This window comes from Rousettus aegyptiacus, unplaced genomic scaffold (assembly GCF_014176215.1).
Source record: "Rousettus aegyptiacus isolate mRouAeg1 unplaced genomic scaffold, mRouAeg1.p scaffold_m13_p_18, whole genome shotgun sequence".
Lineage (NCBI taxonomy): Eukaryota > Metazoa > Chordata > Mammalia > Chiroptera > Pteropodidae > Rousettus > Rousettus aegyptiacus.
The window spans coordinates 3,029,754-3,057,420 of NW_023416293.1; the positions used below are offsets into that span (position 1 = coordinate 3,029,754).

A 27,667-nucleotide genomic window follows, 5' to 3' on the forward strand; every position below is an offset into this window, starting at 1 on the left:
AAGTTGCGAGGGCCCAGGAGGTTGGAGCAGTGCAGGACCAACGACAGGCGGGAGCATGGGCTGCACAGTCCAGGATGCAGAGTGGCGACCCAACCACCGCTCCAAGCAGCCGCGCAAGTGAAGCCGCGGGGCAAGGAGGGGCCACGCAGGCTGGGGCGTGGCCGTGGGCGTGGCCGTGGGCGTGGCTTCTCCGTGGCCGCGCACGCCGCGCTCAGGCTGCGAAGACGGCGGCAGCCGAGACAGCGGCGGTTGCTGCGCCGGGTGTACGGGTCACTGCCTGAGGCGCAGGCGCCGTGGACTCAGCCCCCCCCCTTCCCCCCCCGCCGGCCTCTGCTCGCTGTGGGTTCGTCATGGCGACCACGCAGAGGCCTTACCACCTGGTGGTGTTCGGCGCCTCTGGCTTCACTGGCCAGTTTGTGACCGAGGAGGTGGCCCGGGAGCAGGTGGACCTGGAGGGGAACTCCCGCCTGCCCTGGGCCGTGGCGGGCCGTTCGGCGGAGAAGCTGCAGCGAGCGCTGGAGAGGGCTGCCCTGAAGCTGGGTAAAGGGGGCGGCGTGGGACGGGGCTCGGGGCCGCCGCTGCTCTCACCCCCGCAGCTGTCCTCTCCCGGCCGAGGGGATCGAGCCACCCGAGATGAGCGTTTCTCCTTCCTGGCTGCGCGCTTAGAGCTCCACAAGCCCTGCTGGAGGACAGGGAAGCAGAGCGATGCTTCAAATAGTGTCTTGGCTTTGTTCTCCGTAATGTTAAAAATAGTAGTAATTTCTTTCCCCTCTTTTGACTTTCTCCTTTATTTTGAGTAGTCCCATTGGCGAAATAGTCAAGAACTTTAGTTTTTCCTTTCTCTGCATCGTCCCACTCTAAAATAGGGTACCAGCTGGGGCTGGGGGGGGGGGTTCTCGATATTTGGTTGGATAGAAAAGTAGAGAAAAGGTTTCTTCAAGACTGTACTCTTCCCTTACCTCCTTGTGTTTTGGAGGTGGGGCGTTGTTGTTGCTCTTAGTTGTTGTTGTTGTTGTTGTTGTTGTTGTTTAATTTTTCTCGTAAGACTCTTCCAGCAGGTTTACCTTTTATCTACTGCCCCTCCCCCCCACCCCCCCCCCCCGCCAAAAAGTATCTCTGTTTGGGGCGTTTAAGTATTCTTTCAGCATTCATTCAACGTATTTTTGAGTTGTCTTTTCTATGCCCGGTCCTGTTCTAAGTCCAGGTATGACATACACACATGCACACACTCTACACTCATGGTGGAGGAGACATCTAATTTAGGACTCAGTATCTTTAAATTTGACTATTAATTTTCCACCCTAGGTCTCCTTTCTTACAGACTAATGGCACCTGTTAGATTTTGGGGACTACTACGTGCTTCCTTGTAATACCACGCAGAGCCCTGTTTATGGTGGAAATATCACATCTGTTTTGTTTCTGGTTAATGTAGGCTGGACTTTCCTGTATCTGCTGCCACTACCAAATACAGGATCTTGACCAAAGATCTTTTGGTCTTTTTTACTTTTACAAAAGAGATAATTTCACTATTAAAATATATTCTTTTATTTTTCCTGCTCAGGACGACTGTAGAGGGGTAGCCTAGTTACCTACCACTTGTGGTGGCCACAGATCAAGCTATCGTGGGGACTATATCTTGACCTATCAAAACCTGATTTACTCTATTGATTCAGTTAATTCCAGTTATTTTCTTATTGTGAGCCTGAGTGTTATTATCTATCTAATCTGTGCTTTTCGCCTGAGTCCTTTAATGTTCTCGTTATGTTTATATTGAGAATTCTCTATCCTAGTAATTTTATCATATGTAATTGTTTAGTTGATGATAAACTGTTTTTATAATATAATTCTTGGCAGAGAGGAAGTCAGGACAATCATCCCAGTGTCTGAATGATTTTTTAAAATTGTTATTTTACACAAGATTGTCATTTACACATAGCTTCTGTTAGATTTTTTTAAAGTTAGCAGTGTTTTTAGTCACCCTTAGTATTAACTCCATTTTCCTCATAGCCTTTTCTGTCTTTTACTGCCTGGTTAAAAACAGTTTTTATCTTTTGAGAGAGAGAGTTAGTTTTCAGTATATTTAGTAAATTTGCGGTCACTGATTACTATAAAAAGATCTGGAAGATCTAATACTGTATCAGGGTTCACTTAAAACAGTTTATTTCTTATTTCAGGAAGACCGACACTACCGTCTGAAGTTGGAATAATAATTTGTGATATTAATAATCCAGCCTCACTTGATGAAATGGCTAAAAAGACAACAGTTGTCCTCAATTGTGTAGGACCAGTAAGTAATCAGCCCTTCTTTGTGTCAGAACAAACAATCTATTCATTTCTGGAAGAATCTGATATTTTATATTCCAGAGGAACATCGGGGCAGGGGAAAGAAGAGTTGATTCAGGGCATTTTCACTTCTTATGCTTAGTAAATGGATCTGACCAAAATCTGAGAGAGTATCAGGCCCTCTGTGACACCATACTCAAGAAATGTGTGCTGGTTTGTTTATTATTTATAATTGCCCCAATTTTTTTTTAAATTGTATGCTCCTTAAGTAAAAAATGTTTGAGCATGTACCCCAATACACTTTTTATTTATTTATAAATTATATTCCTGTATTACTGTACAAAATATGTTAAAAACATATAAAAACATTAACAAAGGACTCATTTATTCAGTATTTATTGAACGTGTGTTACATGTAAACTGTATTAGTCTAGGCACCTGGGATATAATGGTGAAAAAACAAAATCTCTCGTGGAGCTTATAGTCCAGGGGGGAAGACAGAAAAATAAGATTATAATAGTAGGTAGTGCTAAGTCTCTGAAGAAAAATAAAGCAGAGTAAGGAGCTAAAGAAATGAGCACATCAGTCTCTATTAGGTAGATGGTCAGGAAAGGTCTCTGTGAAAAATAGACATGTATCTAGAAAATTGTTGATAATTTTAAAAAATGAAAGCATAAAAGTTTTTTGATTGTCATCAAGTGAAATGTATTTAAATTGTTTATTTAGATTTATTTCATTCTCAACGAGCTTAGATTCTGTGGTCCTTTGCTTGAATCACTCTCTGGCACGCGCTGTCAACCAGATCCCTTGCCCTTCCCTCTCCCCAGTTCTCTGGAAAAACCCCAACCCCGTTTAGTCCAGCTGTCTGCTTACTCTGTGCCTGAACATGAATGACTCAGCGTGGCTGGAGAAAAATGCATCCCCTTGCGGACTGGTCCCACTTTACGTCTTAGTCGCAAACCTCACTTGGGGCCTCAGCACCTCCAGGACTCCGCTCCATTTCCGTAGGCTGTTCTCTCCCAGTCTCCGGAGCAGCAGTTCTTCAGCTTGTAGGTTTCTCACCTACTCGGGAGACCACTGGGTTAGAACTTGGAGAGTTGAAAATAGGGTTGTAATTTTGACCTATAACCTAATTGGCTTCAATGGGGAGAAATGTCTCCTCTGAAATGAAGAATTGTCTTCTGACTCTGTCCACTTATCTCATAAAAGCACAAAGGCACTAAGTAGAAAAAAAAAAGATCTAAAAATGTAATAATTTGGGGGTGTTAGTGCAGAAATCTCAACCTCCAATTACCCAAAGGAGAAATGGGTCAAGGGAGGGGGAGGATATTCCAGGCAGTAGAAGCAGCGTGTTCAGGAACGTGGAATTGCTGGGATGTGGTGATTAAGGGGCTGTGGTGTGACATGACACTTGAGGACGTTTTGTCACAAGCTAAGAAGCGTGGATTTTAAACTCTATTATATGGGCACTGGGCAGCTAGTGAAGGATTATAAGAGTGTATAAAACGTGTGTGTGTGTGGGTGTGATGCAGAAGCAAAGGTGACGACAGATTTTTTTTCAGAATAACAATTTGATATTTCTTTGGAGATGGCGCTAGATTGGCTGCAGTGAAACCCGTTCCTATTTGTAGTAAATTATATGAGAGATGACAATGGTGTATACTAAGATTTGGGAGTGTAGAGTAGAAAGGAGGAGACTGATTTGATAAAACGTGGTGACTTCCAGGATAGGTAGAGTCAAACACAGCTTCTAGGTTTCTCGCCTGACAATTGTGTGGAGAGTAATGCCATTAATAACAAAAGAGAATGAATCTAATATGTGAGTGCTGTGTGCCCTGCAGGCTAAGCTCTTTGTATTATTTCATCCTCACTACAACCCAGTGAAGTCGGTGCTGTCAGGCCTGACTTTAATGCCCATGCTCTAGACAGGTGTGCAGTTCAGCCGTTTGCACAGTTTTGTCTCAGAGTCTTCCCTCACAGGAAATCAGAAAAGATGTCAGGAGTGGGATGAAAGAAGATGAATTTGATTTTGGACATGTCGAAACTGAGGTGTCTGCCAGATATTATATTATAGTGGAATTATTATTATTTTTTTTTAAGTAAGTGAAGAAATTTGGGTGAAAAGAAAATAGAGGAGGGAAAATGAAGCCAAAGTGAAATTCGTTTTATGCATAAATCATGCCCCTATCCTTTGCTCTTGCTTGTCCTGAAATTTATAACAGAAACCACAGGTAGAGATATCTCATCAGTGAGCATGAACATACCTGTTAGTTCAAGTCGGGAGAGAGTATGTGATTTTCCAGGGAGAATGTCTAGGGAGGCGATTCTCCACCACTACTGTGCATTAAATCACCTGTGAGGCTGAGCTAAAATGCAGGTTACTGGGGTCTACCCCAGAAAACCTGATTCGTGAAGGGTCTGGGGTGGGACCAAGTAACCAACATGTTTAATGGGTGACTCAGGTGATTCTAAACTTTGGGGTAAAATAACCAAGAAAAAGGCCAGGGAAATCTCTAAACGAATTTCAAAGTAGATGTGTATAAACCTTGAAGGGTACCCAAGATGATCCATAGGGTGCAGAAAGAAAATAGAGCTTTGACTTCTATTAATTTCCATCTCGACCTTATTTCTATTTTATGTGTGTTTAAAATGTATAGTAGTCTAGCAGTAGTCTATATGTGAATAAATCCATATAGTAGATGATAGATTTAGGGTGTGAAGTTGGATCTTGCTGCCTTGAAAAACCCTATACTATGTTGCCTCAGAAGTTGAGTGCTCCAGTAATTTTATGTGGTTGGTTAATGACAGAGAAGGAACTAGAACTTTAATATACTTTCCCAGTACTGTAATTTCAGCATCATTTGCTGTTCTTAAGAAGGGGGAGTAGGCTGTGGAGATGAGGCTACGGAGTGAGGTAAAGAGGACAGCCTATTTGACCTACTTGAAAAGGTCAGTCCTTACATTCACCTGTCTTTTTTTTTTTTTAAGTGTCCCTTTACCTGTGTTTTCATGGCTAGAAGAAAAAGATCTCCTTCCTCCATTTTTTTTTTGTTTGTTTGTTTGGCTGCTAGGAATGAAGAAAGCAGAAGAGTGCATGCTTCTCCTTACTCTGCCCTCACAAAGTGGAAAATCTGTCATGCTTCCTTGGAAAATGGGACTGATCCTGGTGTATTAAAATTATTCATTTTAATTCTTTGAGTTTGAGTAATAAATAATTTGTGAGATCTAAAATCATATAGGCTCAGAATATGTACTGCCCCATCTAATATTCAACCTTTCTTCCTGTTTTTATTTTGGCTAATAGCATTATTAGCTGTTGGCCCCCATGTCCAGATGATCAGGAAGTCTAATTATTTTTTGTCTTTTCAGTATATATCATTTTTAGTATATCCTTCCCCTTTCTTAGTTTTGTCCTTCATTATTTCTTATCTGACATGAGATTTGTTTTCCAGTACCGCAGGCGGAGTGATATGTCTGTACCATAAATCTGACACTATTGTCCTGTTTAAACTTCTCCAAGAGAGCCTAGTAATCCAGAAAAGATAGAGTTCAGTGTTGATAGCATGGTGCTCAAGGTCCTTCCTGATGGGCCCAAGTGTTTCTTTTTAGACTCCGCTTACCACTCTCTCTCAACTACGCTGTGCTCCAGGTACCCTGAACAGCCCCCTTTCTAACATCTTTACTTATACTTTGTCCTTTATGTGGATTTTTTTTTTTATTCCTGGCAAATCTTTACTCTTCTTCAGAATTCAACTCAAATAAATTACTACTATGAAACTTCCCATTTTGTCTTCAGTTAGGGATAAGCACACATTTCTCTAATTCTATCCTGTGAGAATAGGTGTATTGCTTTTACATTATTTTCTCAGTTTAGGCTACTTTATTAATTGATTTCTTAATAACCAAGACTGTATTTCCAAAACCGAAAGGTTCATTTAAGCTTGCTAAGGACAAACTTGTTTTTGTTTTTTTTTTTTTTAATTCCTCCAGTATCGATTGTATGGAGAACCTGTAGTAAAAGCATGTATTGAAAATGGAACTAGCTGTATTGACATCTCTGGAGAACCTCAGGTATGGAAAATGAAAAAGAAAAAAAACCCAATATTATTAGTTTTCTGTTGAAGTGGAAAATACTTATTGCAGTTTTGCAGACGTATTTTAGAAGGTGCTGACTCCTCCCTCGTGTTGAGAGATGGTATTCCATTGATAGCTTGAACGAGAGTGTGATGGCAAGGTCTTAGCTTCTGTTTTCTTGAGTTTTTTCTTCACTGCAGTCTCATTTATTTCAAGTCCTTCGTATACAGCATGTGCTGATTTTTACAGCGATTACATGCTGTAAACTGAATTAAAATAGCATACTGTAATTCTTGGAACCTCATTTTTGTAACTTTCATTATGAATTCCCTTTTTCAAAGCAGACACCTTTACATTGCAGAAAAATAAATGTAAAATCCCCTCAACCTAAAAATTTTAAATGTTTACATTTATTGAGTGCTTCCCACATGCCTGACAGTGTGCCAGGTAAACATTTTATGTTACTTTTTCAACATTCTTGTAGGTATCATCTTTCTCTCTATTTTATAGACAAGGAAATTGAGGCTTAGGAAGGTTAAGTAACTTGTTCAGAGTCCTACAACTAGTAAGTAGAAAAACTAGGACTTGAATTGAGGCTTGCCTGACTCCAGGAAGTGCTGTTAACAGTTCTGAGCCCCACCACCTTCTTTCAAACTGTCACCTCATATGTCCCTGGAGCCTCTACTGCTTACCATCATCAGTGTGCCAATTTGGCATGTACTTAGAGTTTATCAGTGGGTAACGAATATTGGGAAGTACTTAGGAAAGTGTAAAGTACAAAAATTGATTCAAAAAGAAGTAGGAAACAATTCCTGTCTTATTTAAAATATTCCAGAATAGAGAAAATGTGGAAAACTTCCATTATTATAAATTACCATAAAAGTGATATCAAAACCTAATAAAGATCCAGAATATTTATAGGTCAACAATACAAGTTCAGTTAACCCAGTTAAAAAATGGGCAAATTGATGAGAAGAGACAAATCCGTGCACAGGCATTCCAAATTTATGTAGCTACCCTGCCCTCCAGGATTGGGAGCACATAGCTCCCCACTCCTGTGTGGGCTGCACATAGTTAATTCCTTTCAAAGAGCACAGCATGGAAATGGGAGAGAGAGAGAAGGAAAAAAGAATAACTTTACAGTGGAGAAACTTGACAAACACCCTCAGCCAGGTATGCAGGGTCAACATCAACAGCGATAAATTGTGTCAATAGTATGTACTTTCGATATGATGTCATGAAATAGCATTTTATACTCCTGTGGTCTTCCTCCTCAAAACCCATAACCCCAGTCTTGTCGTGAGAAAAACATGAGATAAATTTCAGTAGAGAGGCATTCCACAAAGTGCCTGACCAGTACTCCTCACAACTGTTAAAAGCATCAAAAACAAGGAGAGTCTGAGGCACTGTCACAGTCAAAAAGAGCCTATGGAGACATGACAATAAATGTCATATGATACCCTGGATGAGGTCCTGAAACGAAAAAAAGACATTAGGTAAAAGCTAAGGAAATCTGAATTAAGCATGGACTTCAGTTAAAGTATGAATATTTATCGTTTTATTAATTGTAACATATTAATGTAAAAGCTGTAATCATAGGGGAAAGTGAATGGGGTGTATTTAGGGACTGTGCTACTCAGTTTTTCTCTAAAGGCTGTTCTAAAAAAAATAATTTTTAAAAACAGAGGATTTAAGTGGCCATTATTCCCTTCTCACATCCTCTCCTTTCCTACCCTCTATTTTTCTATTTATATAAATGCACGGATGTCTGTAATGATGTTCATCTGAGTTATGTGAGTTGGGGCAACTTTTTTTGCTTTCTTTGTATTTTTAATAAGAGGTATTTTGCATTTAAAAGTCATTCTAAAAAAATTAGTGTCATTAAGTCAGATCAGTATGTCTCCCGCACCACCTGCCTGGCACATGAGGTAAATGTTTGCTGCATAAGTGAAAAACATTATATTTTGCTACAAAGCCATATTGATCAGCATTTTCAAAGTTTAATTGCTTTGTCTTTAAAGGTAAATCATTTAATATTGGTTGAGATGTTTCTATATAGTTCTGATTCAGCTCTTTTGTCCTGAATTTTTTAGTATCTGGAACAAATGTATTGGAAGTATCATGAGAAAGCTGCAGAAAAAGGGGTTTATATCATTGGAAGCAGTGGCTTTGACTCAATTCCAGCAGATCTGGGAGTAATATATACCAGAAATAAAATGAATGGTAATTATTGATCAATAAGCAATAATTGAATATCGGTAGAAAGGCTTCACGTTTGTAATTATGATGAATTAAGATCTGGTTGAGAAAAGAAACATATCTAGAGTGTGTAATGTTAAAACACGTGCTTTTTTTTTTTTTTCAGGTGGGTTAAACAAATTTATTTGGCTAGCAGTCCAAAATCAAGGTGTTGGCAGCTTAGGTTTCTTTAGCGGTCTCTGTCTTAGGCTTATAGATGGCCCTCTTCTCTCTGTGTCTTCAACTGGTCTTTCCTCTGTCATATACTTTGTTTTTAATATAGCTATACTTGTTATAAAATGTTATTGACACTACAGTTTTGTGAGATATGGATAATACTAAAAGTTTCCTAAGTGAGGAATTATCATTGTCTCAATTTTACAGTTACAGCTGTAAAATTTCTGGGAAAAAAAAAACGTTGGCAACCATTGTAAATTCTAACTTGCTTTGTTTAGGAATTAACACATTTTAAAATATAGTTAATTGTATAGATATTATAATTAAATGTTTTATTTTTTTTAACCAACACAGCTAGAAAGTATTGAACAAAGTTTTTGACATCTTTCTTACCCCATTTATAAATGGAGACAATTTAAGAATGGAAAACATCAATATTATGTTAAAACAATGGAAATTACTAATGCCATCTATATTTAAAAAGTGTTCATTTAGAAAATGACCTAAGACAGATAATTCCAGTACCATATAAACTGTTCTATAGATTAGAAAGATGGAAAGTGTTCTAGTTCATATTAAAAAGTTAACTCTGAAAACAAAGCCCAAAAAAATAGCACCCCAAAAAAAGAAAGCTAAAATCAGTCTTGCTTGTGAAATGAGTAGTAAAAAAAAAAAAACCACTAAATAAAATTATAGGAAATATCCATTGACATTTTAAAATAATAATATATCAAGAGCAAGGTTTATTAGGAAGTAACATAATCATTACCTCAGAGTATCAGAGTTGAAAAGCTATATACCCACCTCAGTAAATGATTTGAAAATTCATTTACTGATTTCAGATTTTTAGAAATCGAGGAATAGAATACTTTCTAAACATCATAAATGTCGGAAAGCAATAGCCAACATCATAATGATGAAACACTGGGACCATTCCCAATAAAAAGAAAAACGTAAATTGACTATCTTTAAAAATATTTAGTCTTTCAATCCATAGACTTGGTATTTCTCTATTTAAAAGAAATTTTTTAAGTCTATAAAATTTAGACCTTTTTTTCATGGTGATTAGACATATTTCTTGAGATTATTCCTAAATATTTAAAAGTTTTTATTACTTTGAATGTCTTTTTTTCCCTAAGGTTTGTTTAAAAACTTTTCTTTCAGATACTGAAACATTGGAATGAGCATTTTAACTATTATCCTAGTTGATCTTTGATGCAAGTGATCCACATTTTATTACTGCTTTAGCGGTCCTTGTTCTTTCTGTGGACAGGGTTAGATCACAGCCATATGTCCGGGCTGCATTCTTTTAACAACCCTCTGAATCAGCTTCAGTGAGATTTACTTTAATGATCTACTCTTGGTTTTTGTCAAACTAGTGACATTTATGTGGCTATAATTCTCTTCTCCTATAGCATCATTATTGATGACATGGTTAGTCATTATTTTGTTCAGCATCACCTTTCTTAGCACCCTGTTTTAATTCTCTCTTTGAATTAAAAGTAGGAGCACTGTCTCCTAAGAAAATTATTTTATCATATTTTGAGAATTAGCTATTATGTTTTTCTTTTGTCTTCCTGCTCTGGAAAAAATCAAAGATTGATTAAAACTTGACTGCTATACCTATATATTAGTCCTCATGGTTGATATTAATTAATTTCTCCTTTTTTTTGGCACGGCTTTCTATTTTTATAGTTATTATATTTTTATTTCATTTTAACTACCTTATTTTAAGTATTTTACAAGCCGTCACAAAGGCCATTTTGATAGGTTTCTTGTACTTTCATTGTAAGTCACTCTTAAATTTTCTTGAAAGCTGTCATATTGGAAAACAGAATAATTCGCATAGATATAATTTTGAGAACTGTTGTTTTGCTGGCCTTCCAGAATGAGTGGGCTAAATTGTTGCTTAACTGGAAGAGATTTTTAGCATTGTCAGTTTGAATACTAGAAAAGATTTTGTTAGTACTAGCAGTTAGAGTTTATGCTAAACTACTCTTTCTGACAATTTATGTGGCTTCAGCTGCTTTTAAATATGTTTACAAATAATAAAACTGTTACCAGTTTTATACTATACTATATGACCTTTAAGCTAAGTCAAAGCAGTCCCTAAATTAATAGGAATATTTTCTTATTACTTGTCTTGGATTAATAAACTTTATTTGATTTTACTTTTACCATTTTCCTACTCTTCTAGGTACTTTGACTGCTGTGGAAAGTTTTCTGACTATACATTCCGGACCCGAGGTTAGTTTTTCTGTTTGTCAAATGTTCTAAGTTAATATTTAAAACATCTTGGAACTCTTATATACCTCTTAAAAAATTTAGATTAAATTTTATATATATATATATTTGTAATTTTTAATGTATGAAAGTCACTGTGTTTAATTTTAAATAGTAAAGATACTAGATTGCTAAGAATTACTTTGACTTAACAATAGAATTTAAGACAACTACACACTTAATTATATTAGAATGAATTACCATGATCCTAACACTAAAGTTTCTGTCATCGTTATGCAATAAATGTTGTCAGCCAAAGCAGTTATTTCCTTAGTGCAAACTCCGCACATTTTATTATGTGCCTAACTTGGAATTAGGTGCCTTTGTGGCCATATAAGAAATGTATGATGTAAATATAATCCTACTGGATTTATAGTCTTTTTGAGAATATAAAATAGTTGTATTTCTGGGGAAGGACTATGTTTATGATAGCACTTTTATTGCCAGTAGTGTCTAACGTAATTCTGTATTTATACTTGAGGCTTTGTAAGTATTTGTTCCCTTTAAAAAATATTTATTCAGCAAATATCATGTAGTAGTGCAAGTATATATATTAGTGCAGGGTAGTGTAAGTAGTGCAAGACACATAAATGAATGAGATGCAAACCTCGCCCTTAAAGAAATCATAATTTAGCTTGGCAGAAGATACAGTGTTTGTTATGGAGAGATCAGATCAAATGCTGTAGAGTCTGAGAAAGGAGAGTACATGTAGCTGCAGGCTAGAGTTCAAGAATGTTTGGAGAAGTTGGCATATGGACCGAATTTTAAAGGTTGGTGCTGTGGAGATGTGGATCAGGGAGAGGAAATAGTATGATAAAGACATAACTGTGGATGGTGTGGAGCATATTTAAGTAGGAGTCATGGTTCTATTCATCTGGATTGTGGATTCAGATTCATAAACACAAAGAACTATATCAAATACATTAAGATGTGTGGCCACAGAGAGTATCCACTGGGCTATCAGATGAGAGTGACGCGATGGTGGGCCTGAGTAACTGGAATGCCTCAAAGTGGCCTTACTCAGTTCCGCCTTAAAAAGCAAATAGCATTTGGAAGGTCAGAAGCAGCGGCCTGAACAAAGGCTTAGAAACAAGAATGAAAGACATGTTTGGAAATCTAGATACCATGTGTTATCAACCCAGCTCAACCAACACAACTGGAAGGAATTTATTGAATCATATAACCAGACATCTGAAAGCGAATGGTGTGGCTGAATCTAGACCACAAATGGTAAGAAGTGGCAGGAAATTAGTGCAGGACGGACAAAAAAAAACAAATGTTATTACCGGGATTTAGTGAGAAAATTGATAGAATTGGAAAAGAGACTTCTCTTCAAACAGAGGCAATTAAAAAGACTAGGTAGATCTACTGAAGGTCTTCCTTTTGCTAGGAGCAATGAAAGAGAAACTGAGCAGATGATTCTCACAGTGCCAAATCAATAGTCTTTCCTAGAGTGGTTAAAGTACAGATTTTGAAACCAAATTGCCTGAGCTCGAATTCTGGTTCTGCCACTTATCAGAGATGTGACCATGGGAAAAGTTGGGGCGTAACTTAGGGCAAGAGAGTTAAAGCGTTCACATCAATGGTTCTCCCTCTCTTATTCCCCTTAAAGCAAAATACAGAACCTTAATGTCACAAGAATATGGCAGAGCTAATTACCTTGGCTCTAGATTATCCTCCTGCCACTCCCTTATCTTGCTTTTCGCCTTAAGCTTTTTTCTTTTACATAAAGATTTGAATTATAGCCTACATGCCAGGTCATAAAACAAGACTCATAATCTCAGAGGATTGAGATAATGTACTCTAGAACAGTCCAGTACCTCTTCCCACAATGAAGAAAATGTTCCGCATGTGCTATATAGTGGCTTCCACATTGGATAGTGTAGCTCTAGAGCAGGAGTCAGCCCATGGCCTGCCTTTATGTGGCTTGCAGCCTGAGAGTGATTTTTACGTTTTTAGGGAGCTATGATAAAAAAAAGATTATGCAGCAGAGACTATATGTGACCCGTGAAGCCTAGATCAGTTTGACCTTTTACAGAAATGGTTTGCCAATTCCTGTTCTAGAGTCTGTTTTAGATTATACTGCAGGTATACTGGAAATCAGTGACGGAATAACAAGAAAAATCTCTGTATATTTGGGTATTAAGAAAATATTCCTAATTTATGTCATCAGTCTAAATCTTTTTCTTGAACTGTGGACTTAAAGTATCTAATTGCCTAATTGACATCTCCACTTGAATATTGAGAGACCTCTCACACTGCGTTTGTCCATAGATGACATGCTGCTTTTCCTTTCACAGCGTGTTCATATTGATTTCAGTCGATAGCAATGGGTCCTTCCAAATCTTCAGGCCCAACCGTGAGGTTCTTGCTGCTCCTCTCTCTGAAACCTGTCTTTGGTGAACAGAAGTGGCAGGAGCTGACATCCTTGTCTTGTTCCTGATCTTGGAGGGAAATACTTCAGACTTTTGCCATCAAATTGTATTAGCTGCAGGTTTTCATAATTGCTGTTTATCATATTGAAGAAGTTCCCTTCTATTTCTAGATTGTTGAGTGTTTTTAATGTGAAGGTTATTATATTTTATCAAATACTTTTCCGCATCTATTGAGATGATCATGTAGTTTTTGTTTTTATTCTAGTCTTGTGGTTTATTACATAAGATTGATTTTTATACGTCGAACCAACCTTGCATTCTGGGATAAATCCCACTCGGTCACAATATATAATTATTTTTTTATTTCTGGATTTAGTTTGCTTGTGTTTTGTTGATGATTTTAGCATCTTTATTCATAAAGAATATTGATCATAGTTTTCTGGTGATATCTTTGTCTGGTTTTGTTATCAGGGTAATTAATACTGGCCTTTTGGGGAAGAGTTTGTAAAGAATTGGTTAAATCTTCCTTATACTTTTGGTAGAATTCATCAATGAAGTCATCTGGGCCTGGGCTTTTCTTTGTGGGAAGTGTTTTAATTAGTGATTTAATCTCTTCTTACAGGTTGGATTAGGATTTTCTGTTTCCTTTTAGGTCAGTTTTTGTAGTTTATGTCTACATGAGTTTCCTAGTATACCATAATAAAGTACCACAAATTAAGTGGCTTGAACAACAAAAACTTACTGTTCTCACAGTTCCAGAAGCTAGAAGTCAAAGATCAAGATCTTGGCAGGCTTGGTTCCTTCCGAGGGCCATGAAGGAGAATTCCATGTTTCTCTACTAACTTCTGGTGGTTTGCTGGCAGTATTTGGTATTCCTTAGCCTGTAGATGTGTCACTCTGATCTCTGCTTTTACCTTCCTGTGGTGTACTGCCCGTGTGTGTGACTGTGTCCAGATTTCTCCTTTTTATAAGGACACCAGTCATTTTAGATTAAGGGCTCACGTACTCCAGTATGACTTCATCTTAACTGATTACATCTACGACACCCTTTTTTCCAAATAAGATCACATTCTGAGGTACCGAGGGTTAGGCCTTCAAGATACAAATTATGGGAGACACAGTCTAATCCATAATCGTGTCTATCTAGGAATTTGTCCATTTCATCCAGGTTATCTAATTTGTTGACATACATTTGTTTAAAGTATTCCATTATCCTCCTTTCAATTTCTGTAAGGTTGATACTAATGTTCCTACTTCATTCCTGATTTTAGTAATTTGAGGGGTTTTTTTCCCGGCCTCCCTGCTCTCCCCCCCCACCCCCGCCCGCCACCCAACCCTCTTTCTCACTGCAGTCTAGTTTGTCAATTTGGTTGAGTTCTTAAAAAAACCAATTTTTGGTTTTGTTGATTATCTTTATTGTTTTTCTATTCTCTATTGTTTTTATTTCCACTCTAGTCTTTATTGTTGCTGAATACAAAATCAATATGCAAATTAGTTGCATTTTTGTATACTAGCTACAGTTAGAAAATGATTTTTTTTAAAGAGACCATTTGTGATAGCATTAAAAATCAAGTGTCTGGGAATAATAAAAATTATGCAAGATTTCTATGAAGAAAACTGTACAGCATTGTTGAGAGACCTTAAAGAAGTCAAAGAAATGGAAAAATTCATCATATTCATGGATTGGACAACTCAGTTTTGTTAAAGATGTCAGTTTTTCTCAAGTCAATTTATAATTCCATGTAACTCCAATCAAAATCTCAAAACAAGTTTTTGTTTGTTTTGTCTTGTTATGATGTTCAACTTGACAAGTTAATTCTAAAACACACAGGGAAATGCAGAGAGCCAAGAAAAGCCAAGATGTTCTTGAAGTAGAATAAGGTGGGTGGAATGATGCTCTTGGCTATCAAGAATTTTTAGGTCCGTGTGTTACATTGGCAGAGGGATAGCAGTAGGCTAGTGGAATAGGACAGAAAGCTCAGAGCAGGTCGTGCATGTTATCAGGAGATGATGCTGGGAGAGTGGGGTATCTGAAATTGGGCTATACTCTGCACTCATACTTTGTGTATAAAAATCAAGTTTAGGTGGATTATAGACCTAAATGTGAAAGACAAAACAACATATCTTTTAGAAGATGAAATATTTCATAGCATCAAGATCAGGAATGACCTTTTTTCCCAGGAATTTATTTGTATTTATTTATTTTTATTAAGGTATAATCGATATATTGGTTTCAGGTATACAACATGATGATTTGATATTTGTATATATTGCATAGTTATCACCATAATGTCTAGCTAACATTCGTTACCATCCAGTTGTAGTTTAGAACTGTTAAGATTTTCTCTATGAGCAACTTTGAGATATGCAGTTCAGTATTTACTGCAGTCATCATGCTGTACAGGGAATGGCTTCTTAAAAGAAACACAGACGACATTAAATACAGAATAAGACTGATAAATTAGTGTTTGTTTAAAACAGACACCATTGAGAAAATGGGAAGGTCAGCTACAGAGTAGGAGTTCCTTCTGACATGATGAGTCCAAATATCACAATTTTGAGCAAAAGAAGCCAAACTTGAAGATATACTGTATGATTCCAATTCTATAAAGTTCAGAAATAGGTAAAACTACTATACCGTTGAGGAATGAATATTTAGGTGGTATTCAAAGAAAAGCAGGGATTTTTCTTGATTACCATAAAGGCAGGACAGAAGGAGGGCCTTCTGGGCTATATGAATGTTCGCTTCATAATTTCATTGAATTGTACATTTATATTTTGTGCATCGTCTTTATGTTATATTTTTCAATGAAATAGAGGAAGAGATTTTAAAAAATGGAATGTAATCTTGCTTTTTTATGACTTATTTATATAAAAAGATATTCTTAGGTTTTTAAAAAGCTGTTTTCTCCTGATGTTTGGAAATCTTTACATTTACTAGTAGGTCACATTGGCTAGGGCTGGATTTAGAATCACTTCACAGATCAAATCCTTAAGACTTTTAGTTTTAACAATACAGAAGAAATTAATCTGTACCAAAGGGAAATTAGATTTGGTGTGTGCCATTTAGTGTCATCAAAGCTATGATATAAAAACTTGAATCTTCTGATGATTTTATTGTTTCTTATTCTGCTTATTAGCAATCCAAAATATTTTCACATCTGCCTTACTGATAGTTCTCCTTTCAAAGTCTTGTGACAAAGTTGGTTTTGAATCTTTCTAAATGACTGTTTATTCAGATAAGGTAAACAACATATAAGATAGGACACGATACAGTTATGTACAACTAAAATTATAAATGAAGTTTAAAATGTTTACATGTTAAAAGGCCCACCTAGAAGTCCTGTAAAGAAGGGTCAGCACTAAGATAGTAAGTTCTGGATTACATCCTCAGCAGCGCTCTCCTCTCTGCCACTCATTTCCAGCTGGAGTCAGAGGAAAGGGTTGTGGAAGGTGTAATTATATTGGAAGAAGGGAAGGCACTGGGAGCTAAGAGTCTCATGAAAGACGAAAAATAAGTGGACTGATGAGAGTCTGGATGAGATCAAGCAAGGATTCTGTTCTGGGTACAGTACCAGAAAAAAATTGGGGAAAGAAATAATATAAATTATATTAATGAGCCTTAAAATAAAATTTTAAAATTTTAAAGAAACTTCTGTGAAAGACATTTATGTAACTTGGGGGGCTAGAGTAAGGGGCGTTGGGGCAGGCGGGGCACTGAATACCACAGGGAAGGAATAGAGGCAGATGGTCTCTTGCGTGTATGCATGAGTGTGCTCAGGAACATATTTTGAAAATTGGAGGAATCAGCAGAGAGAAAGATTAGAGAGGCTAATTTTGAAGGAATGTGGTCAGTTAGTTGAGTGAAGACAATAAAGTGAAACTCAATGGCTTATTAAAAAGAGCATAAATAATGGTACAAGGGAAGAAGAAAGGGCGTACGTTGGTGTAAGTATTGAATATGCCCGAACTATTGAATGTTGTTGCTACCTAGCTGATCATGAAAATCCATCTCAAGATTATTAAATAAGGGATTATGCCTTGCTTAAGTAGAAGTAAAGTATTCTTTGTGTCAATTTTAACTTACTTGGTTTTACATATTAGTAATTATCCCTTAAGACATGTTTCTTTAACTCTTGAATTATTTTATTAGGGGATGTGCATTCATGATGGTACCTGGAAGTCATTAATTTATGGTTTTGGAGATTACAGAAATTTGAAAAAACTACGAAATGAGGCAAATCTGAAACCTCTCCCAATTATTGGTTCAAAATTGAAAAGAAGGTATATTGATTCACATCTATTTTTTGGTATATCTAGTCTAAATATATTGTTGATCTGACTGTTACTAAAGTATGCTACTAAGAAATGCCCAGAGGCTATTTTGTAGTAAGTTCAGAATTGTTTTTCAAAGATAAGTGAAATATAACTATTATGTTACCCTAAGCTTAGTACTTATATGTAATCATACACTGGGATCCTGGGGGAAAAATGAATTTTATGACTTTTCACTATCAATATCAAAATTAAATGCCAATTAAATTTTATTCAGTAAAACCACCATCTTAAAGCAATGATCTTATGTATATTAATTAATCAATATGTTGATGGCATTTAATGTGAGAATCGTAACCTCAGAGTTCAGCTGTTGAATGAGTGTTCTTTTTATCATCGTCCAATGAAATCAATGGGCTAAAACATGGTTACACTGCCTGTATTAAATGCCCATGGTGTGAAGAATACTACTGTGTTCACTTGCCATTTGTTTTGGAGTACAAACCGAGAACGAAAGACAAATACTGAAATAAATTTTAACTTAGAGCAGATCTGCCATTTTCATTGTTATTACTGCCTCAAGGAGAGTCCTGATTTTTATTCGTAAATTTACCAGTTGAAGTTTTGGTCACTGTAAATGCAACAAGTCTGTCTTGCAGGTGGCTGGTTTCTTACTGCAGAGAACTCAGGAGTTACTCCATTCCTTTCATGGGATCAGATGTGTCTGTCGTGAAGCGGACTCAGCGTTACCTTCACGAGCAGTTAGAGTTATCACCCGTAAGTGTAAATGACTTATTTTTTAATAACTATACTATGTTTGTTACAGTTCCCCTACAGTTTAATGTAGGATTTTTATGTTAATAAAGCAAAAAAAAAAAAAAGAGTGGGGGAATAGCTAAATAATGCATGTTCCAGCTTTTGGAAGTATACAGAATCAGTAGTGTAGAGGATTTTGCATTTTATGAGGTTGGTAATCGCCTCTTTCCATAATTCAGATCTGACCTGCTGATACCTTTTTAATGTAACACAACAGCAGCAAACTCAATATAGGAAACACAGGTTCGGAAACACCCAACAATCTCCGTTTAGAGTTCCAGCTGCTGGAGCACTCCGTTGCTCTTGAAGCAGTCTGGGTCCTTCTCTCTGCTCTCCTTGCTCTCTCTGGAGTATCATCCTGCTCCTGGTGGGGGCATCGCAGAATCGCTCCCTCTGCTGAGACTTGAAGAGGAAACTACCTCAAAAGATAAGGGAGGATTTTCTTACAGAAGAGGTTGTAAGGGGAGTCTGCATTCTGTAATGTTTAATCGCTAAATTCAGGTATATTATTAGACTTTTTATATACAGATTTTGTGGACTTTTGTGTTCAAGTAGAGGAAGCTAATTACCTTTTGCAACACTTTCTTTCAAAAGTATGCTCCCAATATCTGCTTTTGAAATAAGCTTTCAGAATATAACATACTCATGAAGTAGAAACTGCTTTTGGTCTATAATTATGGCTACTGAATAAGTTATAAGTAGCCAACATTCTTGTTTTACTTGGCCTAAAAACGTGGGGAGTGACATTCTGACTTCACATTCTGCACCTAGGTTCAGTATGCTGCTTATATAACTGTGGGAGGCATCACCTCTGTTATTAAGCTCATGTTCGCAGGACTTTTCTTTTTATTCTTTGTGAAATTCAGCATTGGAAGGCAACTTCTCATAAAAGTAAGTAATATTTTAATGAAATTAGATCTTCAGCAGTATTTTCCATGGTTTTAAAAAATGTCACTGACGGTTTTTTTCTCCCCTGTAGTTTCCATGGCTCTTCTCCTTTGGTTATTTTTCAAAACAGGGTCCAACACAGAAACAGGTAACTGTTTTTTTCCTCTAGGTCTCTAAACTATGTTTCTTTATTTGGTTTTTACTTTTCCTCAGTGCAGTGACAATAATAGCTAAGACGTGATGGAGTACTCACTCACTATGTTACAGACACATAATTAGATTACTTGATCTTTTCAAACACCCCTTGAGGTAGGTATTATCTCCATTTTACAAATGAAGAAACTGAGGCACAGCAAGGTTAACAAACTTGCCCAAGGTCCTATAGCGAGTAAATGGCCAAGCTAGAATGAGAACCCAGCCATCCGGCTCCAGAAATTGTATTCTCCTTACGTCACGGAGATTTCAGATAGTTAACTCTTTCATTTCCTCCTTTCTGCCTCCTCTCTCCGCCTCCACCAAGCTTCTCTTCCCTTCCGCATGCACATGCCCGGATCTGCACTGTAGACTGAGTTACCACCTCTCCAGTATCCTCAGCAATATCCGGTATCCTCAGATCCTGAGTAAGGCCATAGGTCACTTAGCCTTCACCTCCTTCATGTCAGAAGCTGTTGGGGGGGAAATTCCACTTCCGAGAGGATGGTAGCGCTCCAGGTTCATGCTTCCCCTCTCACTGGAGCTTTTACTGTCACTCGCTGATCCTTTTGCTTCTCGTTGGTCATCTCCTCTCGGCCCGACTCCAGCTCCCCTCCTTGTTCGCAGCTGTCACCACTCCTCCTTCACCAGTGGCACCGAGAGCATCTGTTGGGCGCACCCTCGGATTCCTTTCTCAGGCCTGTTATCGCTCCCATCCTCACCTTCTTTTCTCGTGAAGAAGTATTCCCCTTGCAAGACTGCCCCGCCGCTCGTGCTCTTTAAAAAATTCAAGCATCTCTTGTGTTGCAGGCACAGGACCAACTGCTTTATATTTAGTTCTCCAACAACCACTTAGGTGAAGGTATTACTATCATTATCCCTTTTAACAATTAAGGAAATAAATTATAAAAAGAGAGGGTGCTATTTGCTAGAGTTCACACAGCTATAGTCTGGCAGCTCCTGGAGTCAGACCAGCCTGAGTCTTTACCATCGCTGCAGCTTTTGATTGGATTCCCTCCGGGCCTCATCTGTTGATTATTCCTTTCCACTTCTGTAAGTTCTCTTCCTGCCTCTCTACAGGTTCGTTTTTCTCATCCTATAAACGTGCCAGTGTTTTTTGTCACCTGAAAGAGTCCTCAACCCTTCCTTCACTTTTCATTGTCCCCTTACCAAAGTCACCATTGGCCTTATAACTTCTGTAGGTGCTTTGAGCATTCGAGTCTTTATTTTGTGTCTTCTTTGACATTACTGTCCTTGAAATACTTCCCTTGGCTTCTGAGATCATTGCTCGCCAGATTTCTGCTCTGTTCCTTCTCTTCCTTTGCTGTATCCTCACTTCTTTCTGTTCCTTAAAGCTTGATCATTCCCAGAGCTCCGTCCTTGGCCCACTTCTCACTGACTCTCCCTAAGTGACATCAGCAGCACTCCTCATATTTTGAATATCTATTCATCTGTCCATGGGCACTTGGGTTACTTCTACGTTTTGGCTGTTGCGAATAATGCTGCTATGAATGTGGGTGTGGCATGCACATATCTCTTTGAGACTCTACTTTCAGTTCTTATAGGTATATATCCAAAATTGCAATGGTTGGATCCTGAAGCGATTCTATTTTTAACTTTTCGAGGAGCCATCAAACTGCTTTCCACCGCAGCTGCACCGTTGTACATGTCTGCCGGCCGCGCCAAGGGTCCCAGTTCTTCCACGTCGTCGCCAGCACGTGCCGTGCCCTGTTTTTGTGTTCTCATTTTTGCGGTAGACATCCTAGTAGGTGTGAGGTTTTGATCCTCATGATCGGTGACGTTGCACATGTGTTCATGTACTTCTGGCCATTTATACACCTTTAGAGAAATGTCTATGTAAGCCCTTTGCCCAATTTTGCTATTGAGTTTTATGAGTTCTCTATGCATTCTGCATACTAATTCCTTACTAGATGTGTGATTTGCAAATATTTTCTCCTACTCTGTGGGTTGTCTTTTCACTCCATGGATAGTGCAGGCCCTTATCTCTTTGACTGAACTGTTCATAACCTTCCTGTGATTTTTTTCCTAATCTATCTTCCCATTGCTTTCCAAGAGATCGGTGACACAAATCTTGCCCCATTAGCACCTTCTTTGAAATGCTTCCCTGGCTCACTGTTATGGCAGCGATCCTTACCTGGGACTTTATATCTCAGAATCACCCAGAGAGCTTTTTTTAAAATACTCGTCCTGACCCCACACCTGGACATTCTGATTTAGTAGATGTAGAATGGGGCCCCAAAGAGGGAGAGCCCCAAACTGGTGACCAGAGATTAGGGTTTGATGGGTCTGGAATGTGGCGTGCGCTTTGGGCTTTTCCAAAGCTTCCCAGTGATGCTGACGCACTGCCAAGGGTATAAACCACTGACGTGGAGGTAGGGAGGTTTCAGGTGAGGTTCGGGTGATTTTGGTTCATACCCCTAGAGCAGAACCCCGTCCATCTCTGGAGATGTGAGGCCCTTCATGACCTGGTCCTGGTTGGCAGATCCGTTTCATTTTTCATGCCAAAGCTGATTTACTGGAAGTCGCAGCCTAGAGACTGTTGAAAATTGTCCTGAAGCTGAACCCGCGCGTCCCCTCAGAGGGCTGTGATCAGGTAGCATGTGAGCCTCAGATCTGGCCCGCTGATCCCTGCGCTTGTTTTCATGCCGGAACTGTGCTGATTGCTGAAGCTCTCTCATATAGTTTGAAATCAGGGACCTTGATACCTCCAGCTTTGTCCTTCCTCAAGATTGCCTTGGTTTCTGGGGTCTTTTAAAGTGCCATTCAAATTTTAGAGCTTTTTGTTCTCTGAAAAATGCCATTAGAATTTTGATTGGATTGCATTAAATATGTGTATTGCTTTGGGTAGTATGGACTTTTTAACAATATTAATTCTTCCAGTTTATGAGAATGGTACATCTTTCCATTTATTTGTGTCATCTTCAATTTTTTTCATTGATGTCTTGTAGTTTTCAATATACAGGTCTTTTACCTCCTTGGTTAAATTTATTCTTAGGTATCTTTTTAATACAGTTGTAAATGAGATCGTTTTCTTAATTTCTCTTTCGATTAATTCATTATGAGTGTATAGAAACAACAGATTTTTGTATATTATATCTTGCAACTTTACTGAATTAGTTTATTCTGAGGTTTTTGATGGACTCTTTAGGGTTGTCCATGTATAGTGTTGTGTCATCTTGAAATAGTGACAGTTTTACTTCTTCCATTTCAATTCAGATGCCTTTTATTTCTTTATTTTTTCTTTTTGCCTAATTTCTCTTGCTAGAGCTTCCAATACTATGTTGAATAAAGCTGGAGAGAATGGGCATCTTTGTCTTCTTCCTGATCTTAGAGAAAAAGCTTCAAGCTTCTCACCATTGAGTATAATGTTAGCTGTGGGTTTGTCAGATTATGCTGAGGTGCATTTCCTCCAACTTGCTTCGTTGAGAATTTTGATCATATATGGATGTTGAATTTTGTCAAATGCTTTTCTGCACCTATGAAGATAATCTTATCATTTCTGTCCTTCATTTTGTTAATATGGTTCATCACATGGACCGATTTGCAGATATTGAACCATCCTTGTATCCCTGGAATAAATCCCACTCGATCATGGTGTCCAATCCTTTTAATGTGTTGCCGAATTCAGTTTGCCAATATTTCGTTGAGGATTTTTGCATTTATATTCATCAGGGACATATTGGCCTATAATTTTAATTTTCTTGTGCATCGTTATTTGGTGTTGCCTTTAAATAATGGTTTCTCCTTTCTGGTACCTACCCTACTTTTCTGTGTAATAAACTTCTATTAGAATGTGTACGTGTGTGTGTATGTGTGTACACATTTCCAAACCTTGCTCTTCTCCCAAGTAGATTTAATAATGCCCTCCTCCGCACTCGTCCTGCATCTCTTAATTTGTGTCTCGTACTGTTATCAGAGTGTGTGTGTGTGTAAGTTCCAGGAAAGGCCAGAGACCATATTTTATTGTGGTCTCAGGGCCTAACAGAGTGTATAACCCTTAGTTGATAACTTCATAAAAACTTATTGACCAGGACTGAATTCTTTGTTACCTTATTTCTAAATTTAAAGATTGTGAGAGATATTTGGATAATATTTCTAAAATTTAATATTTTGAATTGAATTTTTATATCTCTTAGAGGAACAATTATGTGTCTGTGCCTCGAGCCCAAAATGTCATCATTTGCTGACTATTTTTATCTTGTCACTTCAAACGTATCTAAAATCAGATTACCATTTTCTGTCACCCTAAAATAAAAACTACCTGTAGCTTTTCTCCAGAAACTACCTATTGTTATGATGCTGTCTCTCTTTAAGCCACATCGTAAGAATCGTCTTTATCTCCTGCCTGTTCCCCACCACCTCCCTCCCCCCAGCATCAGCACCAGTCATTCACACTCGCATCTTCAAAAGAATCACTTTTTGCTCCATGCTTAAAGGATAACAGGATATTCTGGCCGATAGAAAATTGATGTGTTTATCTATTGAAAATGTCTCATATGAAGTACAATGGTAGGTTAGATTGTGTTCAGGGTGTTCAGGGAGGGAATGACATATTTCTTAAATAAGCCCTTTGCTCTCTTTTTCTCAGATTGATGCCTCATCGTTTACGATGACATTCTTTGGTCAAGGATACAGCCAAGGCTTTAGTCCTGAAAAGAACAAACCAAATATCAGAATTTGTACTCAAGTGAAAGGACCAGGTATTTCACATATGGTGTAGGAACGCTTGGGAATTTTACACTGTCTTAAGCTATAAGGTGGTGTGCTATTACAGTACATTCTTTTCAAAGCTTGATTGTTGTAGAAATACATTGGCACAATTATTTAAGTATTAATGATAAATGATTGTCAAATGAAAGACTGAAATTATTGGTATAATTTTATCAACGTATCCTTCCTCCTGTTTTGTTTTTTTTTTCTCCAGTATGATTTAAAAATTCTGAACGGCAAATTTTAACATTAATAAGACAAGGGACTGGTTGAAATTTATCTGTTTTATTCTATACTCAGGAGTCACTTTAAAGCAGTATGATTATAACATAAATCAAAGCTGTGATCCAAGGTTTCTTTGGAGTCTTTATCACCCTGACATTGTCCTGAGTTGGATAAAAGTCTTTGCAGTTGTTAAAAGGAACTGTTTGTTACCCAACAAAGTTCAAAAACTTATGTAAATTTTAGAGAACAATACAGAGACATTCCCACTTGTAAATTCTAGTATAATTATCAGTTTAGTTGCTGTCATCCCTGAGAGGTCACAGGAGGTCTGTTTTGCAGTTTTAATCAAGTGAGATGGCAAAGACATATTTGCATCTTGCCTTCTCTTCAAATTCCCACCTCAGTTGTTAAGGTAAAGCTTTCTCCTCTGTTTTTATTATTTGACAGAAGTAAGTATAAACAGTAATGTCCACTTGCTTATAGACGTCTTTTAAAGTTGCTCAGTTATTTTTTTTCCTAAGAAATTGAGTCTTGTTGTTTAAGTGAAGTTTATTGTATGAATAGAGAAACAAGAAACGTAGGATTATTCATTTCAATTACTGTCAAGAGGCAGTGCAGTGTAACGGGTAAGAGCACGGATTCAGGCCAGCGGCCTAGGTGTGATTCGGGCTCAGCCACTGCCTGACTTTGAGGTTGGATTAGTCATTTAAACTCCCTATGCCTCGCTCTCCTCATTTGTAAAATGGGGATGAAAATAGTACCAACCTTAGATAATTGTTAGGAGAGTTAAATGAGTATAGTAAATTTAAAGCGTTAAAAGAGTTCCTCATGTTTTATAAGTATTACATAATTGTTAATTGTTCATTGTGTTGTTAAGTGAACAGAGTATTTATTGAGAAAATTCTGTATCCCTAGAGTTAGATATAAAATCTACCATTTGATTTTTGGGTGTTGAATACATGCTTCACGAATACCTTATTTCTTTTGGTCACCTGTTTTCTGTAGAAAGTGGCTATGTAGCCACCTCCATAGCCATGGTCCAGGCAGCCATGACTCTTCTGAATGATGCCGCCAACCTCCCTAAGGCGTAAGTCTTGTTTTGTTCTACTTTGACAATCTCTTTTTCATCTGTGTTTTATTTCAGCTTATTTCAATATAATTTACAGGCATTGGGTTCCTTTGACACAAAGATAGAGGTAAATTAAAACTGTGAGAGGGACAGTTCCTTATTGGTCTCTGGCAGAGGTAAATGAAAGGAGACAGAAAAGTTTGAGAGCCATGTAAATTGGCTTCAGTTGCATGTAAATGTAGTTCAAGTCCAGAGTCAACTACTCAGAAAAGGTCCCTGTTGTTAATGTGAATTAGCAGGAGGCTCTAAACGGTGCTGAATGATTCCCAGCTGGCAGCATGGCATTCTGACTAGATGACTGTCAAGGGGGCTGTCTTCGGGGAACATTAGCTGTCTCCCTAAAAGTGGGCCAGCTTTGCAAATGAGCATAGGCCCTCAGGCTGAGAAATAAATACATTTAGGTATGCCCTGAAGTAGTATTAAATAATAAACATAAAAATTGTATAAAGTGAAACCTGAATAAATTTTTTCAAATACTTGTACACCCTTTGAAAATAGTTAGCATTTTATAAGTGTTTGCCATTACATTTAAAGAAACCGTTTTTTTCATCAAGTGTAAGCCTTATTTATGCTTTGTTGATAATTGATTACCTAAATTTATTTCACTTAGGTCTTTATTGAATCCCCTTGATCTGAGGGCCATCTTTATAAACAGCAGCAGTTATCGGGGGTGGGTGCTCTTCAGTGTGACCTCAGCATGCCCCTCGAGCACACCGAACCCCGAATTGTGGAAACAGTCGCTCTGGTCTCTGAACCAGTCTAGATGGGTTTGCCGGGCGCTGGGTTTTCCCTGAGTTACAGCTGCCGGCTCATTTGGCTGGTTTCAGGAGCCAGGTTATCATGAGCTCTGTAGTGACCTGATGGCTAGTCCCCTAGCAAATCTCACTCACAGAGGAAAGTGCTGGAGATCGCCTGCGAACTGCTTTATCTTCTTACTGTCTTGCAGGGGTGGAGTCTTCACACCTGGAGCCGCTTTCGCCAGAACAAAGTTGATTGACAGGCTCAATCTCCATGGCATTGAATTCACTGTCATTAGCAGCTCTGAAGTCTAAACACTTGAAGAATTAACCAAAGTCATAAAATGCATGAATTAATAGCTTTTTTATTTGATATTTGAAATTCTTCTCAAGCCTATCTCTGTGTGGAAAAGATGGCTAAATCTAAAATATGTCACATTAAAAGCAGGAAATTATACTAACTTACCCTAACTTTCAAATCTTAGCTGATTTTGTGATTTTGTTGCTTGTGAGAGGGAACTAATATTTTGACTTGAAGAATTCATGGTCAGTTTTTACTCGTGAGCGGGCAGGTCGGAGGACGCGGTGGGCGTCTCCGTCTGGCGCCCAGGCTGATGTCCCTGTCAGGCCGCGACCGCTGCTTTCCTGGCCATGCTATCCGGTGGGATCTTACTGTCCAGTGAGCTTCTCTGTGTTGTGTGTGGGCCTTTGCCAAATACAACTGCAAGGTTTGCTGTTTTAGCTTAGTTTTTCACCTATCTACACTGACTGATTTTGGACTTACCTAAGTTGAATAATAAAGGATTGTCAATGGCGTGGCGCTTCTGTGTCTGGACCTGCCGCGGCGTTTGAGTCGGGGTGGGAAGGTGCTTCTGGTCCACCGCTGGTAATTGGGCTTGTCATTCATTTGCCCTTGTTCTGGGCTGCCTAAGCAGAATTTTTCTCTAATTTACTTTTTGTATCTTAACTAGGCGCTCCACGAAAGCCCTAACGTAGAGCAAAGGACTTTTCCTTTTGTAATAGGCATAAAACAGACATCGTGTTTTGTGCTTTTCACTACATAAAGAGGACAGCCGCTACCTTTATGAAATGTCCTCTCTACAGACGCAGGGACGCGCTTTGCGCTGGGAGACCCTTCCGAGCACCGTGTGTGGGAGGAGGAGGGAGCTTCTCGGTGGCATTGCTTCTATCCTGACTTGGCTTCCTGGGCCCCAGGCATGCGGTGACCTGGTCTCAGCTCTGCC

General features: G+C 38.2%; 1 protein-coding gene across 1 annotated transcript; it reads left to right on the forward strand.

The window, feature by feature from the left end:
• The first annotated feature begins 243 nt into the window (after positions 1-243).
• Positions 244-27,238, forward strand: SCCPDH (saccharopine dehydrogenase (putative)). Its single transcript, XM_016157442.2, has 12 exons — positions 244-540; positions 2,175-2,287; positions 6,274-6,354; positions 8,451-8,580; positions 10,970-11,019; positions 17,584-17,714; positions 18,365-18,482; positions 19,293-19,412; positions 19,501-19,557; positions 24,211-24,322; positions 25,563-25,644; positions 26,633-27,238. The coding sequence occupies exons 1-12, from the start codon at positions 351-353 to the stop codon at positions 26,736-26,738; spliced, it is 1,290 nt and encodes a 429-aa protein (XP_016012928.2). The 5' UTR covers positions 244-350; the 3' UTR covers positions 26,739-27,238.
• The last annotated feature ends 429 nt before the right edge of the window (positions 27,239-27,667 follow it).

Coding starts and splice junctions, on each gene's coding strand:
- SCCPDH (XM_016157442.2), top strand. CDS start 351: ATGGCGACCACGCAGAGGCCTTACCACCTGGTGGTGTTCGGCGCCTCT. Junction 11,020..17,583: donor CTATACATTCCGGACCCGAG/GTTAGTTTTTCT, acceptor TTATTTTATTAG/GGGATGTGCATTCATGATGG. Junction 19,558..24,210: donor AGGGTCCAACACAGAAACAG/GTAACTGTTTTT, acceptor TCTTTTTCTCAG/ATTGATGCCTCATCGTTTAC.